At 36.5% G+C, this 17,270-nt stretch overlaps 1 protein-coding gene across 1 annotated transcript; it reads left to right on the top strand.

The window, feature by feature from the left end:
- Positions 1-561: 561 nt before the first annotated feature.
- On the top strand, positions 562-15,561 carry LOC114307505 (pectin acetylesterase 12). Its single transcript, XM_082914755.1, has 12 exons — positions 562-1,082; positions 2,393-2,475; positions 4,709-4,838; positions 4,951-5,024; positions 11,744-11,830; positions 11,909-12,033; positions 12,120-12,180; positions 13,971-14,024; positions 14,154-14,231; positions 14,375-14,480; positions 14,576-14,721; positions 15,300-15,561. The coding sequence occupies exons 1-12, from the start codon at positions 884-886 to the stop codon at positions 15,405-15,407; spliced, it is 1,251 nt and encodes a 416-aa protein (XP_082770881.1). The 5' UTR covers positions 562-883; the 3' UTR covers positions 15,408-15,561.
- The last annotated feature ends 1,709 nt before the right edge of the window (positions 15,562-17,270 follow it).

A 17,270-nucleotide genomic window follows, 5' to 3' on the forward strand; every position in this document is an offset into this window, starting at 1 on the left:
TATTATTGATTGAGTTTTGCTGGACATAATGGATGCTAGTGAGCCGCATATGGACGGTCACGAAGCGTCTGTGACTCCACCAACTTTGTGGACACCCGTGAGTTTTGCTTATGATCGGCCATTCTCAAATCTCTCTCTACGATTCGAAACGTGCCTTCTTGTACCATTATTACACTCTTATTATTATTATATTTTTTTTTTATGAGAAGTTTTTACGTGGGTAAGGTACATATCCTATTGTATTTACATAAATTCTAACAAATATATATAAGTTATTTTATAAAATTATGTAAATTTTAATAAATATACGTAATTTATAATTTTTAAAATTTTTATGAATTAATTTATTTATACTTATAAAAATTTAAGTTATATTAAGAATTTCAAATAAATTATTAAATGTTTTACCAAATATCTCTCGTGTGAGACTCACACAAATTTTTTGTAAAATATTTAGTAATTTATTTAAAATCTATAATATTTTTTAAAAAATTTATATAATTTTATAAGATAAATTATTTATATTTATAAAAATTTACGCAAATATATATAATATGTTGTCTTTTTTTTCATTTATATTATATTGTATTATATTATATATAAAATTCTTTAAAAAGCCCGGCAAATGCAATGCAACCAAACTCTCTACTTATAGCTAACACCACTGTTGAGGTCACAAATTATCTGACAGATCCACACCCCTTTTTCATTTTTTTTTTTTTTTTCTATCTTTCCTTCTCATGCTAGATTTTCCCAACCCATTTGTTAGACTATCCACATTGTGTTCATAATTGAGTTATATGTGTTTATTTGTGATATTATATGCTTTTATATAGATAATTTGGGTTTCTTTTGGGGGGTGAGATTTGAGGTGGAGAGAAGCATGAGGAAGCTGATGGGTTTGTGGGTTGTGTTTGTTGTTGTTGGGTTTGGGTTTGTTAGCAAATGTGTAGACGGGTTTGAGTATTTTAATGTAACGGAGCCTCCATTGGAGTCTATCTATGGAATCTCGGCTTCCGCCGCCGGTTACCCTCTCATGGTGGGCCTCACCCTTATTCAAGGAGCTGCTGCCAAAGGCGCTGGTACTCTCTCTCTCTCTCTCTCTCTATATATATATATATATATATATATATTGATATACACAAGTCTCATATTCTAAATATATGTATCTTTCAATTTTTTTCTTCTATGTGGATTGATTTATAAGGGCATTGTATTGATTGTTTTCTATTATTTAAAAAAAAAAAAAATTTGTTTTCTGTACTTTTGCTAGAAATACTGATTGATTTGCTTATGACTTGTAGAACCTTAAACTGTATGTCTAAGATTCTATTTATCTGCATATCTTAATTTTACTTTTCAATGTTTTCTTTGTGTGTTAAAACCAAGTTTTTTGTTTTTGTGTTTGATTTTTTCTGTTTTGACAATTTCATGTTATTCCAACTTGTTTTGGTTTACTGTAAATTAGGTGAGTGATCTGATTGAGGTGCTTTTGACTTAGTTAACATGGTTTTATTATCTAGTGTTGCCATTATGCCCTTGGGGGGTTGGGTCAAGCTGTCACTCAAACCCATCTTTGAGGGAGTGTGTGTGTGGATCCTTGCCGGCCCATTTGTCTTGGCTTTCATTGGGTAGCTGTTTTGAATTGTTGACCATCGAACCATCTAAAAGTTTTAGTGGTTAGAGATCAGTAATGATAGAGACCCTCACAAAACACAACCCTTGCAATTGCAACTCCAAAATGATCGGAACTATTCATATCACGGTCAGCCACAACTCCGAAAAAAAATTCAAACACATTAATGGCCAATACATCAGTGGGGGTCATGGGAGTCCTCTTTTGTGGGGTCCCAAACATTTTCCGTTAGAGATTGGGGATAATTTTATTATTTATATTCCTAACATGTCCTCTTGCGGTCAGCATTACAAAGCATTTTAGTCATTGTGAGTTGGTGAGGTTTGAACACAGGTTCCATTGTGTGTGTTATGATAACATGTTGAATTGGTAGCCACTTCTATGGTCATGTCAAAACAGAGAAGAAAAAAATTAGTGTTGGTTGTCATTGATTGTAATTGGCGGATGTGGTGAAATTTAGCAAGTCACACCATTCCTTTTCTCTAATTGATGATGCATTTTCATATACTTTAGGTAACTGCTGCCCCACTGAACTAGTAAAGTTAGCCTAATCGAGATTACTTTATGAAGCTATCCATCCTATTTGCCTTTATTTATTTATTTTTTAATTTTGAATTTTACTTTCAAACCTAAATGGTGGTAAATCTCTTCTTTTGTGATTTTTTTTATTGATGGTTTCCATAGATGCTTACTATTCCTTACTATAGTAAGAGCCTCCTTTCCTTGTTTATCTTCTTTTTTGTTTCACTTTTACAGTATGTTTGGATGGAACATTACCTGGTTATCACTTGCACCGTGGATATGGGTCAGGAGCAAACAGCTGGCTTATTCAATTGGAGGTTTGTGAGACAACTAACAAATAATTGCATTGTAATTAGATGGCTGTTTTCTTTCATGAATTTGCACAAAAGAAAACAAATACAAAAATACTGTTAACTGTGTGTACACACAATAATCCAAACTATTGAAATTTATTTCTGGATCCAAGTGTCCTGTTGCTTATTCTGCTGTAATCCTGAGTTCACTGTCTAAGAGCATGTCCAATTGAGATGCTAAAATGATGTGTTAACTGGTAAAAAGTAATAAAAGAGGAGGGGAGTCTATTTTTGTTGTGTGAAGTGTTAATTTAGTGAGTGGGTGGGTACTCTAATGGAGGTGTTAAAAGATGTGTTAGTGTGCGTTTGGTAAGAGTGAGGTATATTTGAATCTGTATAAATGTGTTTATGTATGAGAATAAAATGGGTAAAATTTTAAAAATGGGTTTAAGTTTAATATATTTTTTCAGAATGTGGGTTGCTTTTTGGAAGCCATGACAGATGGACAATATTTTAATGTTGGGTTGGTTAACACACTATCCACAACACATACAACAACATCTGACACCTTTTCTTTAACATCGAACTTAACAGCTCCATTGGAGCACTAACTATTAGGAAATGGCTACTTATTGCTAACATGCTACATTGACAATGGCTTTAGCATCTCTACTAGAGATGCTGTAAGTTTCACTGTTTCAGGAATTTATATTATTATTTATATTTTTTATCTTTCTTGGTAAATTACTTTTATTACACAAAAACAACAATACAAACTGTAACTGGACATATCCCAGATCAAACAAAGAAAACAACAGGTTCAAAGATCCTTACCAAGACAAGAACTGAACAGAAGTCACCTACTGCAAACAATCAAGACTTAAGAATCTTAGTAGAAATTCAGCATAGGCTACAAAGTTGCCTATTTATTTGTGCATCTTCAGCATTCCTCTGAGAACACAATCTACTAATATCAGTAACGATTCTACCCAGAACAGCCTCAGCCTTTGAATAAGTGTTGAGAGAAAATTTTGAAGTTCCTTTCAATCCAAACATGTTATATAGAAGCAACAAAAGATAACTTGTAGATTGAATGAGAAAAACAGCCCCAAAAGCCTTTCATTCATCGTCAGGGGATTCCTCATAATCTGATTCTTATCCAATATTTGCTTCCAAATATGTTGTGAAAGAATACATTCAAAGAATAGATGATAGTGTCTCTCCTCATCTCTGTTACTTAACACACAACACAACAGAAGTCATCAACAATACCCCATCTCCTAATTTGATCCTTTGTAGATAATCTCTCTTGAACAGTTAACTACTGTACAAAGGCCCACCCTTGTTCATGATTAAATCAAATCAAACCAAACCAAGCCTTAAGTCCCATCAAATAGAGTCGGCTGCGTAGATCGTTTTTCTCCACTGGACTTTATCCAATAGCATTTCGTTAGTCAAATTAAGAAGGTTCATATCTCTATTTACTACACTAGCCCACGTCAATCTAGGCCTGCCCGTTTCCTCTAACACTTCCATCTACCGTCACTGTATCGCATCTCTTTACTACTGCCTCTGTTAATCTCCGTTGTATATGACCAAATCATCTCAATCTATTCTCTCTCAACTTATTTTCTATTGGTACTACTCTTACCCATTCTCGAATATACTTATTCCAAACTCTATCTTTTATAGTTTTGCCACACATCCACCTTAGCATCCTCATCTCAGCAACACTCATCTTATCTCCCCTCCCCTTTTATTACTTTTTCCCTGTTCATGATTACAAAAATAAATAAAAACTTCTAAGCATGATTAATCTCTACTTGGGTTTTCGCTATTCTAGTGCTTAAAAAACATAAGAATATTGATTCCAATTGTTTGGAGTTAAAATAAAAATGAAGTGATATGAGAATTTTGAGTGCTATGTTATGATTATTAATTGGACTTCTCTATAAAATTGCATTGACTTTAGCTCCAGCGAATTATTATTGTTTGTTTGATTGGGTTCTGTAAGAAAGTGTTCAAGAAAATTGTTACCATTATCCTGTTTGCATTACAAGAAGTATAATACTTTTTTTTTGGACAAGTTATACTTTTATCAAAATTAAGGAAATTGTCATTTACTTTTGCCAACTTATTATTATTCAAATTTGATGAGATGATAATTTCTTGGTAGTAGACTTCCTGCTGCAGTTTTTCCAATTATAATTCTTGGTTTTGATTGAGAACCTGACTTTGTGAGGCATCTTGTTGACAGGGTGGAGGATGGTGTAATAGCATAAGATCTTGTGTTTACCGTAAAAAGACTCGGCGTGGATCATATACTTACATGGAAAAGCAGATTCCATTTACAGGAATACTTAGCAACAAGGCTGAAGAAAATCCAGGTCTGAAGAAAATCTCAAACTACATATTGTGATATTATCAATGCTACTTATGCATGTGTGTGTGTTTATCCTTGTTTGCTATTGCATTTTGCTTAGCTGGTTTCATCTGCAGATTTCTTCAACTGGAATAGAATCAAGCTTCGATATTGTGATGGGGCCTCCTTTGCAGGGGATAGAGAAGATAAGGTTAGTGGGACTATGTGGCATTTTTCTATTTTTCTACATATCGCCTATTTTGCAGAAAAAAAGTTGAATGAATTGAGACCTTACAACCCAATCCTGACCCAAATAATTGTGTAACCATATAAGGGATTGAGGGCACTTCATTACCATCTGTGTCTTTTGGCTGCCAAATGGTGCATAAAGGAATGGTCTTTATAGGAAATAATTTTCTACCAAACATTACTCATTGGTGCTGGAAATTTGTGTTAATGTATATAATAAGATAGTGGCATGTATATAATATGATAGTGGTGTTGGTGAAGGATAGTGGCATGTATAGAATATGATTGTGGTGTTGGTGGTAGATAGTGGCATGTATATAATATGATAGTGGTAATATATAATATGTAAGTGGCATATAATGGGTTATAATGATGTTTGTAATATCTCCTATATAAGGAGTGTCATTTGGTCTTGTAAGATAAAAAGTTTTGAATATAACAGAAATATATTCCTTCTTCCTCATATTTTCGGAGTTCTTCTTCCTCATATTTTCTAAGTTGGTATCAGAGCAACAAAAAACACAGCAGCCCTAAAACCGTCATAGCCATGTCGGAAGTCACGTCCGAAACCACTTCAACCCCTGCCGCTGCCATTCCGGTGAAAACGTCCAACTCTCACTCTGTCCAAATCACCACCATCCGCCTAAATGGTGATAATTTTCTCCGCTGGTCACAATCTGTCCGGATGTATATCCGTGGGCAAGGAAAGATCGGTTACATCACTGGTGACAAGAAGGCTCCTGCTGTTAATGATCCGCTATTCGACAGTTGGGACGCTGAAAACTCCATGGTTATGACATGGTTGGTCAATTCCATGGAGGAGGATATAAGCTCTAATTACATGTGCTATACTACTGCACAAGAATTGTGGGATAATGTTAGTCAGATGTATTCTGACCTAGGAAATCAATCTCAAGTTTTCGAATTAACTTTGAAGTTGGGAGAGATTCGTCAAGGAGATGATTCCGTCACCAAATATTTCAATTCGTTGAAAAGGTTGTGGCAGGATCTTGACATCTTCAACACATACGAATGGAAATCGGTTGACGACTGCAACCACCACAAGAAAACTGTGGAAGACAGCCGTATTTACAAGTTTCTTGCCGGCCTCAACATTGAGTTGGATGAAGTGCGAGGAGGAATTATTGGCAGACCTCCTCTCCCATCCATTGGCGAAGTATTTGCCGAAGTCAGAAGGGAAGAGAGCCGAAGGAGCGTCATGCTTAAGAAAAAAGGTACTGGTAAATCAATTGAAATTTCTACTTTAATTAGCGATGTTGCGGCCAACAAGGCTGCAAATTACCAGCGCAGGTTTGATGATAAGCCACGGGTCTGGTGTGATTTTTGCAACAAGCCTCGCCATACACGCGAAACGTGTTGGAAGATCCATGGCAAACCTGTCAACTGGAAAAGCAGCAAACAAGGAGAGAAAAATCATGGCTTTCCTACCGCTAATGAAGCCGATCCAGGTCCCTTCAACAAAGAGCAGATTGATCAACTCTTAAAGCTGATAAAATCCAACTCCTCATCCGGTACTCCTAGTGTTTTGTTGGCACAAACAGGTAGAAATCCTAAAGCCTTCTCTTGCCTAAACTTCTCTCCGTGGATCATAGATTCCGGTGCCTCCGATCACATGACTAGTTTTTCCCATTTATTTAGTACCTATTTCCCTTGTTCTGGTCATGACAAAATTAGAATAGCCGATGGTAGTTTTTCACCTATTGCAGGAAAAGGATTTATTAAACTAACTGAGAAAATTAATCTCAATGCTGTTCTTCACGTCCCCAACTTAGCCTGTAACCTTTTGTCTGTCAGTAAACTATCTAAGGATTCTAATTGTCGTGTTACATTTTTTGAATCCCATTGTGAATTTCAGGACCAGAACTCGGGGATGATGATTGGGCGTGCTAGGATGCTTGAAGGTCTTTACTACTTTGATGAAGTACCTGTTAGTAATAAAAAAGCTCAGAGCTTTAATAGTACTAGTTCAATCTCTGTTAAAGAAAAAATAATGCTATGGCACTATAGGCTAGGACATCCTAGTTTTCTTTATCTGAAACATTTATTTCCAGAATTATTTAAAGGGATTGATTGTTCTTCTTTTCATTGTGAAAGTTGCATTTTTGCAAAATTTCATCGCTCTACTTATTTGCCAAAACCTTACCAGGCTTCCAAACCTTTTTATTTGATTCATAGTGATGTTTGGGGCCCTTCTAAAATCACTACTTTTTCTGGTAAAAAATGGTTTGTTACATTTATTGATGACCATACCCGCTTATGTTGGATTTATTTGATGAATAAAAAATCTGACGTGAAAAATTTATTCACAAATTTTTACAATATGATTGAAAACCAATTTCAAACCAAAATTGGTATTTTACATTCTGATAATGGAACAGAATATTTCAATGAGCAGTTGGGTGAGTTTTTGGAAAAAAAGGGGATTTTTTATCAATCTACATGTCGGGATACCCCTCAACAAAATGGCATTGCAGAACGAAAAAATAAACATCTACTTGAAGTAGCACGTGCTATAATGTTTTACATGCATGTTCCTAAATATTTATGGGGTGAAGCAATTTTAACAGCCTCTTATTTGATAAACAGGATGCCTATAAAGGTGTTAACATACAAAACACCTTTTGATTATCTCAAAACTTTTTTTCCTGACACGAGGTTGTTTTCTGATTTACCCGCCAAAATTTTTGGATGTACTGCCTATGTTCATGTTCCCAGTCAATTTCGTTTAAAACTTGACCCCCGTGCTATAAAATGTGTTTTTTTGGGTTATTCCTCAAACAAAAAGGGGTATAAGTGTTTCAATCCTCAAACCAAGAAATTTCATGTGAGTATGGATGTGTCATTTGTAGAAACAAAATCCTATTTTCCCAACACTTCTTTTCAGGGGGAGACAAGTGGAGTAGAAGACCGTTTTTGGGATATTTCTATCCCGCTCCCCAATGTCATTTATTACACAAAAACCACATCTGTCTGATAATGATCACTTAGGAGAACCAAGTTCTATGGTGCCTAGTCAAGAAGATTATTGTTTAGGGGGAGAAGTACTACAAAATGATCTAAATCCTGAGCTTCAGGTTTATACTAGGAAGCGATTTCATCTGAGGAATAATGACCCGAATGTCCATCCTAATGACCCGAATGTCCACCCGAGTTCTGGCATCGAAATTTTAGGTAATCCTATTCCTTCTATTTCCGACCTTGATGTTCCTATAGCAATTAGGAAAGGTGTCCGAAATTGCATTAAACATCCTATTGCAAATTACCTCTCCTATCAAAGGCTGTCTAAAAACCATAGAGCTTTCACATCTAGGATTTCACACTTGTTTGTTCCAAGGAATATACAGGAAGCATTGGATGATCCGAATTGGAAATTAGCAGTCATGGAGGAGATGAATGCTTTAAGGAGAAGTGGTACTTGGGAGATAGTTGATCTACCCAAAGACAAGAAAACAATTGGGTGTAAATGGGTGTTTACGATAAAATGTAACGCAGATGGAAGCGTTGAGAGATACAAGGCGAGACTGGTGGCTAAAGGCTTCACTCAAATTTATGGGATCGACTATCAGGAGACGTTTGCTCCTATTGCTAAAATAAATTCCATCAGAGTACTGTTATCTCTTGCAGTAATTTCAGATTGGCCTCTACATCAACTTGACATTAAAAATGCATTTCTCAATAGTGATCTTGAAGAGGAGGTGTTCATGAGCCTACCGCCGGGATTTGAGCAGAGACTTGGAAGCGACAGAGTATGCAGATTGAACAAGTCATTATACGGACTCAAACAATCACCAAGAGCGTGGTTTGAACGCTTTGGGAAGGCAGTTATCAGTTGTGGCTTCTCGCAGAGTCAAGCAGATCACACAATATTTTATAAACATTCAAAAAACAGTAAAATTGCAATTTTGATTGTTTATGTTGATGACATCATTTTAACTGGTAATGATGAAGCAGAGTTAGCAGCCCTCAAAGAGAAACTCGCAAAAGAATTTCACATTAAGGATCTGGGAGCCCTCAAGTATTTCCTCGGAATGGAATTTGCAAGATCCAAGGAAGGTATATTCGTTAATCAGAGAAAATATGTTCTTGATCTCCTTGGAGAAACAGGTATGCTTGGTTGTAAGATGGTGGAGACTCCGATCGAGCCTAACTTGAAGTTGCAAGCTGCTAAGGCTGAAGAAGTCAAAGAGAGGGAACAATATCAGTGGCTTGTAGGGAAATTGATTTACTTGTCTCATACGCGGCCTGATATTGCCTTTGCAGTCAGCATGGTAAGTCAGTTCATGCACTCACCAGGGGCAGAGCACTTTGAGGCCGTTTATAAGATCTTAAGATATTTGAAAGGAACTCCAGGGAGAGGCTTACTGTTCAAGAAACATGGACATCTTCAAGTTGAAGTATACACAGATGCAGACTGGGCAGGAAGTGTTACAGACAGGAGATCAACATCCGGATACTGCTCCTTTGTAAGTGGGAACCTAGTTACATGGCGGAGTAAAAAACAGAATGTGGTAGCTAGAAGTAGTGCAAAAGCAGAGTTCAGAGCTGTTGCCCATGGAATCTGTGAAGTAATGTGGATTAAAAGAATTCTTGAAGAATTAAAGCTTTCTCACCCGACACCTATGAAGGTCTATTGTGACAACAAAGCAGCTATATCTATAGCTCATAATCCAGTTCTACATGATCGCACAAAACATATAGAAGTGGATAAACATTTCATCAAGGAGAAAATCAATGCTGGCATAATCTGTATGACCTACCTTCCAACAGGTGAACAATTAGCTGATGTGCTAACGAAGGGACTACACAAGAAGCAATTTGATAAGCTGACTAGCAAGCTGGCTATGGAAGATATCTTCAAACCAGCTTGAGGGGGAGTGCTGAAAATTTGTGTTAATGTATATAATAAGATAGTGGCATGTATATAATATGATAGTGGTGTTGGTGAAGGATAGTGGCATGTATAGAATATGATAGTGGTGTTGGTGGTAGATAGTGGCATGTATATAATATGATAGTGGTATTGGTGAAGGATAGTGGCATGTATAGAATATGATAGTGGTGTTGGTGGTAGATAGTGACATGTATATAATATGATAGTGGTAATATATAATATGTAAGTGGCATATAATGGGTTATAATGATGTTTGTAATATCTCCTATATAAGGAGTGTCATTTGGTCTTGTAAGATAAGAAGTTTTGAATATAACAGAAATATATTCCTTCTTCCTCATATTTTCGGAGTTCTTCTTCCTCATATTTTCTAAGTGATTTTGCTAATTTCTTTTAGATGTACACTAATTAAGGTGATTGGCAAAGCTGAGAAAGTAATATTTCTGAGTCTAATAGATACCCATGCATAGAGCACCTGCTGATCTATTAACCTAGTTCTATAATTGTGCAAAACTGTCCATGTGAAATGTGCCTAGTCGAAATGAACGGGGCTTACTTTACAGGTTAAAGGAGTCTACATTGACATTTAGTACTTCTTTGGACTACATTTTCTAGTTAATTTCTTGAAAAGAGGATACTTCTAACACGAAGCGGGCTGGCCATACAAAATAAAACTTTGTTTTCATCCTCCTGACAAATTGCCTTAGTGTTACACGTCGTTGAGTTGTTCCCAGTGGTTCCAATTAATGTTGTCTCCCACCTAATTTGCAACATATAATTTGTGTGGTGTATCATAACTAGGAAGCTTGTGTGGATGACTAATTACAAGATCAAGTAATGCTCAATCTATGTCTGCCTTCGGCAATAATGGAAAATTTATAGCATTTTGTTGCTAAGGGGTATTTTGATGCTAATATTTGATAGAATCAACAAAGACGGGCTCCCTTTGGATTTATGGATTTGACATGAACGGATTGACATCAATAATTTGAGGAATATAGCCTTTTTAAGCCTTTTTAAGTCTTTGGGATATAGCCTTTATAATGGAAGGATTTCAAATAACTTTGCAAAAAAAGTTATTTGATTCCATAAAAGATATACTTGTACAAGGATCCCAACACAATTCATGAAACATACCTCTATTCAATCCTCCACTAGAGTTATCATCTGGCTTCAACAACTAATCTTCTTATAATTTTATAAAATTGAACCTCAAATCCCTTCATTTGAAATCCACCCATCCAAAGGGAGCCTTACTGTTTCCATGATTTTCATGGTGGGTGTTCATATCATATGTGTGAGATATGTTATTCTGGTAATGTTATAAACTAATATAGGTTAGAGACTGGAGAGGAGATGAGTTATTGTGTTTATTTAAAGTTTTATGAATAGCTATTCCACTTAAATTTGGATCATTTTTACATACCCAGATGAATTCTTGTATTGAGCTTAACTTGAACTCGGTTTGATAAACTAGCAGCTACCTCAAACTATACACAAAGCCTAGCTATTCAATCCTAGACCAAGATTGGCTCATATAGAAGCTTGCTTGTGGTCGCTCATAAGATATATGAGTTAAGCTCGAGAATTGTTTCGAGGTTGTTTGACTTTTTGAACTAAACTTTTTGAACTAAGCTTGAGTGACCCAATTCTTGGCTCAACTCTGTTCATATATAGTCCTACATGCATCTGGTTGTATTGAGTCAAACCTTTGTTAAGATCAATGTTTTAATCACACTTCTTTTAAAGAATATTGATTTTCTTTCTAGGTTGCACAACTACAATTTAGAGGACAACGCATATGGTTAGCTGCTGTTGAAGATCTAATGTCAAAAGGGATGCGCAATGCAAACCAGGTTTTAGTTTGACCACATTATTTATTTTTTCCTTATTTTGTTTCTTCTTGTATGATTATATGAACCATTATGTTTCAGGCTCTTCTGTCAGGGTGCTCTGCTGGGGGTCTGGCATCTATATTGCATTGTGATGAGTTCCGAAATTTCTTCCCCAGAAGTACTAGAGTGAAGTGCCTGAGTGATGCTGGATTATTCCTGGATGCGTAATTACTAAAAACTTGATTGTATCCTCCTAAGCTTAGTTGCCAATACTTAAATGTTTTTATGGTTTACCTTTCTGGTATTGCAGGGTTGATGTATCTGGTGGGCGCACTCTTAGAAATTTTTTCAATGGTGTGGTTAAACTGCAGGTACTAATAGAGATTTACTTTGTCTTCCCATTTTCCTGAAAATCTACATGTTTATCATCTCCTGAATGCGCACTAGTTACTGAGGGACTGGAATGTGTTGGAGTTTTAAGCTTTAAATTTTAGTGATTCAACTACATAATCAAATTTAGGCATAGTAATTCATTAAAAATTATTTGTTTCAGACCATGTATAGGCTGTTGGAAATTAAAATTGATTTTAGATAATAAAGTGTCAAGTCTAAAAATTTCTATACACACAAATGCATCCATGGAGTGGTTCATGTATGTAACTAAAGAGTCTTATGTGAAGTGTTCGTGTTTGTAGATGAGGAATCATGCATTACATGCTATGAAGCACAAATAATTCACAAAGTGAGTCGTATCCGTATTGTACTTGTATCGGATACCGATACTCCATGGATATTTGCACACACCTATCGGATGCTTTTTTTATGTTTTTGATACTTGAAATTAATTTTCTTTAAGTTTGAAAAGAATCGGATACTTACGGATACTCTAGGTCACGTATCTGAATTATTATGAAATTGAGATTGTAATAATTTTTGCATAACGCTAGAGTATAATTGTTAAGATAAATATAAGAACAAATTTTCAATACTTTCCTTACTTTCTGGAGAAGAAGTAGATAGTGAGACTAAACGTATCCATAATATGTCATACATGTGTCACATATCCATATGCATGCTTCATAAAAAAATAAGGATAAATAAAAAATAAAATAAAATAATGATACTGAAATCATATTTCAAATAGGTAGGTAAACTTTCATACAATAACTTTAAGTGTGAAAATGAAAAACCACAAAGGCAATACAACCAGTTTAGACTTGATATTGAAATAAATTTTTTACAGGACTTATTGAAATAAAGTAAATTGGTTACTAGCTCTTAATTTATACATGATTCTGAAAGAATTGTTGCTCACCTCTCTTTGAACTTTTGTATAATACAATATATTAAGAATTAATATACATTGTTTTTTTTTTACAAGCGTATCGTAATCATACCCATATGTATCCTACTTTTTAAGGTTTTGTTGTATTGCCATATTCATATCCGTATCTATTGTATTTGTATCCATATCCATGCTTCATAGATTACATGTACACTGCTAGGATCATGTTGTTAGAGCCTACAATATCTGTGTACTCTAGTAATGTAGTAAAAGTGGATGAAGTGTGTAGTGTAGCATGGTAGGTGGAATGAAAATCACAAAGTATTATCTGCCTCTCCACCTCTCCCCCTAAATTGTATTGAGTGATTTAAATTCTATTTCCAACAAAGTGGTATCAGAGCTTGTCGCAAATTTCTAACATAAGCTGCCCCTAGTTGGTAAACTGGAGAGGGAATCTGAAAGTTAAAATGATAGTTTGGGTGGATGTAAATCTAGTGAAATTTGGAGCAAGCCAGTTTGTTGTTTTTATTGACATAGGTCATTAATTAACAGGGTTTAGTCAAGCGGCTAATTCCAACATGATAACCAAATTTATAAAGCAATAGGAAAATGAAAGAAAAAAAATAAAAGAAAGAAAATTATGTCAAAAGAGCATTTGGGAATATTTTGCAACATTAAAAAAAAAAAAGCAAGAAAACTGAATCATGCTATTTTTATTTTTGGACCTTGAGATGTATGACTTGATAAATTTTAAAATCATTGTACACGTGTGTCATGTAACTTACTAGTTCCAGTTTCCTAAATAATTCTCTCCTATCATGGTCATCTGACATCCTTTATATTCTTGCTTAATTGAATATGTTTTAACTACAACAGGGGGTGCAAAAGAATCTGCCAAGTGGTTGTACCAACCATCTTGATCCGACTTCAGTGAGTCCCTTTCCTTAATTTTTTTTCTTGGCAAATCTAGGATTTGAATGAATAATAAAATAGCAAATTCTATTACTTCCCATTATTCTCAAACTCACCTTGCCATTTTGTATCATTTTTCCATTACAGTGCTTCTTCCCCGAGAACTTAATTGCCAATATTAAGACCCCACTATTTATTCTCAACACTGCCTATGATTCATGGCAGGTAATATCTCTTTTCTGCAGACTGCTAAATAGTTCATCTGTGGATTCACTATTGCAGTAAAACAATCTCTTTTATGTTGGCTTTTGAATGACTTGAATGACAATCTTGATAAATTAGTCTCATTCTTTTCCAATTAAATTCAGCTCCAGGCTAGTTTAGCTCCCCAATCAGCTGATCCTCATGGCTATTGGCGTGACTGCAAAATGAACAATGCACATTGTTCAACATCACAAATCCAGTTTCTGCAAGGTGATTTCATATATTGGGTTTCATATTGGTTTTGGAAAATGAAAATAGAAGAGTTTAATGAACTGATTAAGGGTTTTATCTCTTCTCCGGAGCAGGATTCAGGAATCATATGCTGAATGTGGTAAAACGATTCTCTATGACCAGACAAAATGGGTTGTTCATAAACTCATGTTTTGCTCACTGTCAGTCAGAGAGGCAGGATACATGGTTTGCTGATAATTCTCCTGTCATTGGCAATAAGGTACTCTTATGATTTGGTGATTATAATATTGTTTTTGGTTTTTTTGGGTACATGGCGGCTATGATATAGTTCTATTGAATATCATTGTGAATTTGCAGTCCATCATGTATTTATATGGCTATTCAAATTAACTTAACAAATATTGATTTTTGAGGTTTATGCCTCATTAGTGTAACTAGGCATTCAGTCAGAGGCGGTGTATGATTCTTTTCCCCTTACTATTTTGATATTAAGACATTGAATAGAATACAAGTTACTAAAAATTAAAGATTTAATGCCTTATTACCTCAATTGACTTAAAGTAATTCAAGAACACAACTTTAGGTAAGCATAGCATGATTTTAGAAATCCTTAGTGCAGAGAAGATACAATCCTACTTTCATAATAAATCTCAGTAGCTTGAAAAGTGACAAATTGGCACAACGTTGAAGAAGTCAATGCTATGCTGATAATCTTTTAAATTTTATATAACATGTGCTATAATTAACCAAATATTTATTTATTTTCATTAGTTTTGTTGCCTCATAAAGAAGAAAGAGTTGTGAACTATCTAAGATGAGATTTTTGTATGATGGCAGGGGATTGCGCTAGCTGTTGGAGATTGGTATTTTGATCGAGCAGGCAATAAGGCCATCGACTGTCCGTACCCATGTGACAAAACTTGTCACAATCTGGTTTTCAAATAAACCAGCATTTTTTTTATAATGAAATTTAATTTTGAAATTGGCTCATTCATGCTGTCATGTTATTGAGTAATCTTTAGTTCCCATTAATAGAAACTTTACAATTTAAAATCATCATTAAAGATAATAAAATATCAATATGATGAGTAAGTGTAAATGATTTTATGTTCGACCCATTTCTCTTTATTTTTTCCCTACTTTTTGGGCTAGAGAAGTCTCAATTCTGGTAAGCAGCCTTCATGCAACTTTGTATTATCTTTTAGATAGTGTTTGGTTTGCCAGAATGATTTTGGGCGACAATGAAGTAACTATCCGTTGGCCTTCTAGTGGAATGGTTGCTCTCATAAATCGGTGAATGGTTACATTGGCTTTTAAAGTCTGGTTAGTGGTTATGTTCTTGACCCAGTTTTGATTCTTCTCAATGAGTTGGATGTTCAAGTACTTGGTTCATCATTTTGGATGGTATGTGATGCTTTCTGATCAAAAAAAGGAGTGTATGTTTGAAAATTTAAAGAGTTTGAGCAATGTGCTTAAACTTGATTTATTTAGGTGCTGTTTGGTAACACTTACGTTTTCAGTTTTTTGTTTATATTTACAAAAATTTAAAAAACTCAAATAAAAACTTGTTTGGTAAAATTTTTGATTTATAAATCAATGGTCTCAGTTTATAAATTTGGCCAAAAAATGAAAACACAAAAAATGTGTTTCCATTTTGAGTTTTCAAATTTTTTTTTTTTTTTACCACCCAACACTAGCCACCACCCGCCACCATTTTCCACCACCGTCTTCCGCCACCACTACCCACCACCTGCCACCATTTTCCACCACCACCAACCCCCCACCACCACCTGTCACCACCACTCACCACCCACCTGTCACCACCCGCCACTACCACCCACCTGCCACCCACTCACCACCATCACCACCCACCCCTTGCCACCACCACCACCCACCTGCCATCCACCACCCACCACCCGCCACTACCATCCACCGCCCGCCACCACCACCCGCCACCTACTTGCCATCACCACTCACCACCCACCTACCACCACCACAAACCACCACCAACACCAACCACCCACCACCACCACCATCACCACCACAATCACCCACCCGCCACCTACCTACCACCACTACTCACCATCACCCACTCGCTACCACCCACCACCGTCACCCACCCACCCACCACCACCCGCCACCTACCCACCACCACCCGCCATCCGCCACCCACCTGCCACCACCACTCGCCGCCGCCACTGCCACCGCCACTGCCACCACTACCCACTCGCTACCACCCACCACCCGCCACCGTCACCCACCCAACCACCGTCACCACCCACCACCCACCCGCCACCACCTGCCATCCGCCACCCACCTGCCACAACCCCACCACCACCGCCGCCGCCACCCACTCGCCACCACCCACCACCCGCCACCGTCACCCACCCACCCACTACCACCACCTACCACCTACCTGCCACCACAACCTACCCGCCACCACCCACCACCACCCGCCATCCGCCACCCACCTGCCACCACCACCTGCCACCGCCACCGCCACCGCCACCACCACCACCACCACCACCCACTCGCTACCACCTGCCACCATTACCCACCCACCTGCTACCATCACCCACCACCAGCTACCCACCGCCCACCGTCACCACTTTCCACCACCGTCTTTCGCCGCCACTTGCCACCACTTGCCATTTTTCACTTTTTTTTATATTTTTTAAATTTTTTAAATATTTTGTCAATTACCAAACACGTTTGTAGTTTATGTTTTTCTAAAAATAAACAAAAAATAAACAAAAACCGGTTTATAAAATTTTTGTAAATATAAACTGAAAACGTAAACGTTACCAA

This window comes from Camellia sinensis, chromosome 2 (assembly GCF_055761805.1).
Source record: "Camellia sinensis isolate YWXY chromosome 2, ASM5576180v1, whole genome shotgun sequence".
Lineage (NCBI taxonomy): Eukaryota > Viridiplantae > Streptophyta > Magnoliopsida > Ericales > Theaceae > Camellia > Camellia sinensis.

Excerpts from the sequence above, each read along its gene's own strand:
- LOC114307505 (XM_082914755.1), top strand. The coding sequence starts at position 884 with ATGAGGAAGCTGATGGGTTTGTGGGTTGTGTTTGTTGTTGTTGGGTTT. Across the intron at positions 11,831-11,908 it reads GGATGCGCAATGCAAACCAG|GCTCTTCTGTCAGGGTGCTC; the intron begins GTTTTAGTTTGA and ends ATTATGTTTCAG. Across the intron at positions 12,181-13,970 it reads ATGGTGTGGTTAAACTGCAG|GGGGTGCAAAAGAATCTGCC; the intron begins GTACTAATAGAG and ends TAACTACAACAG.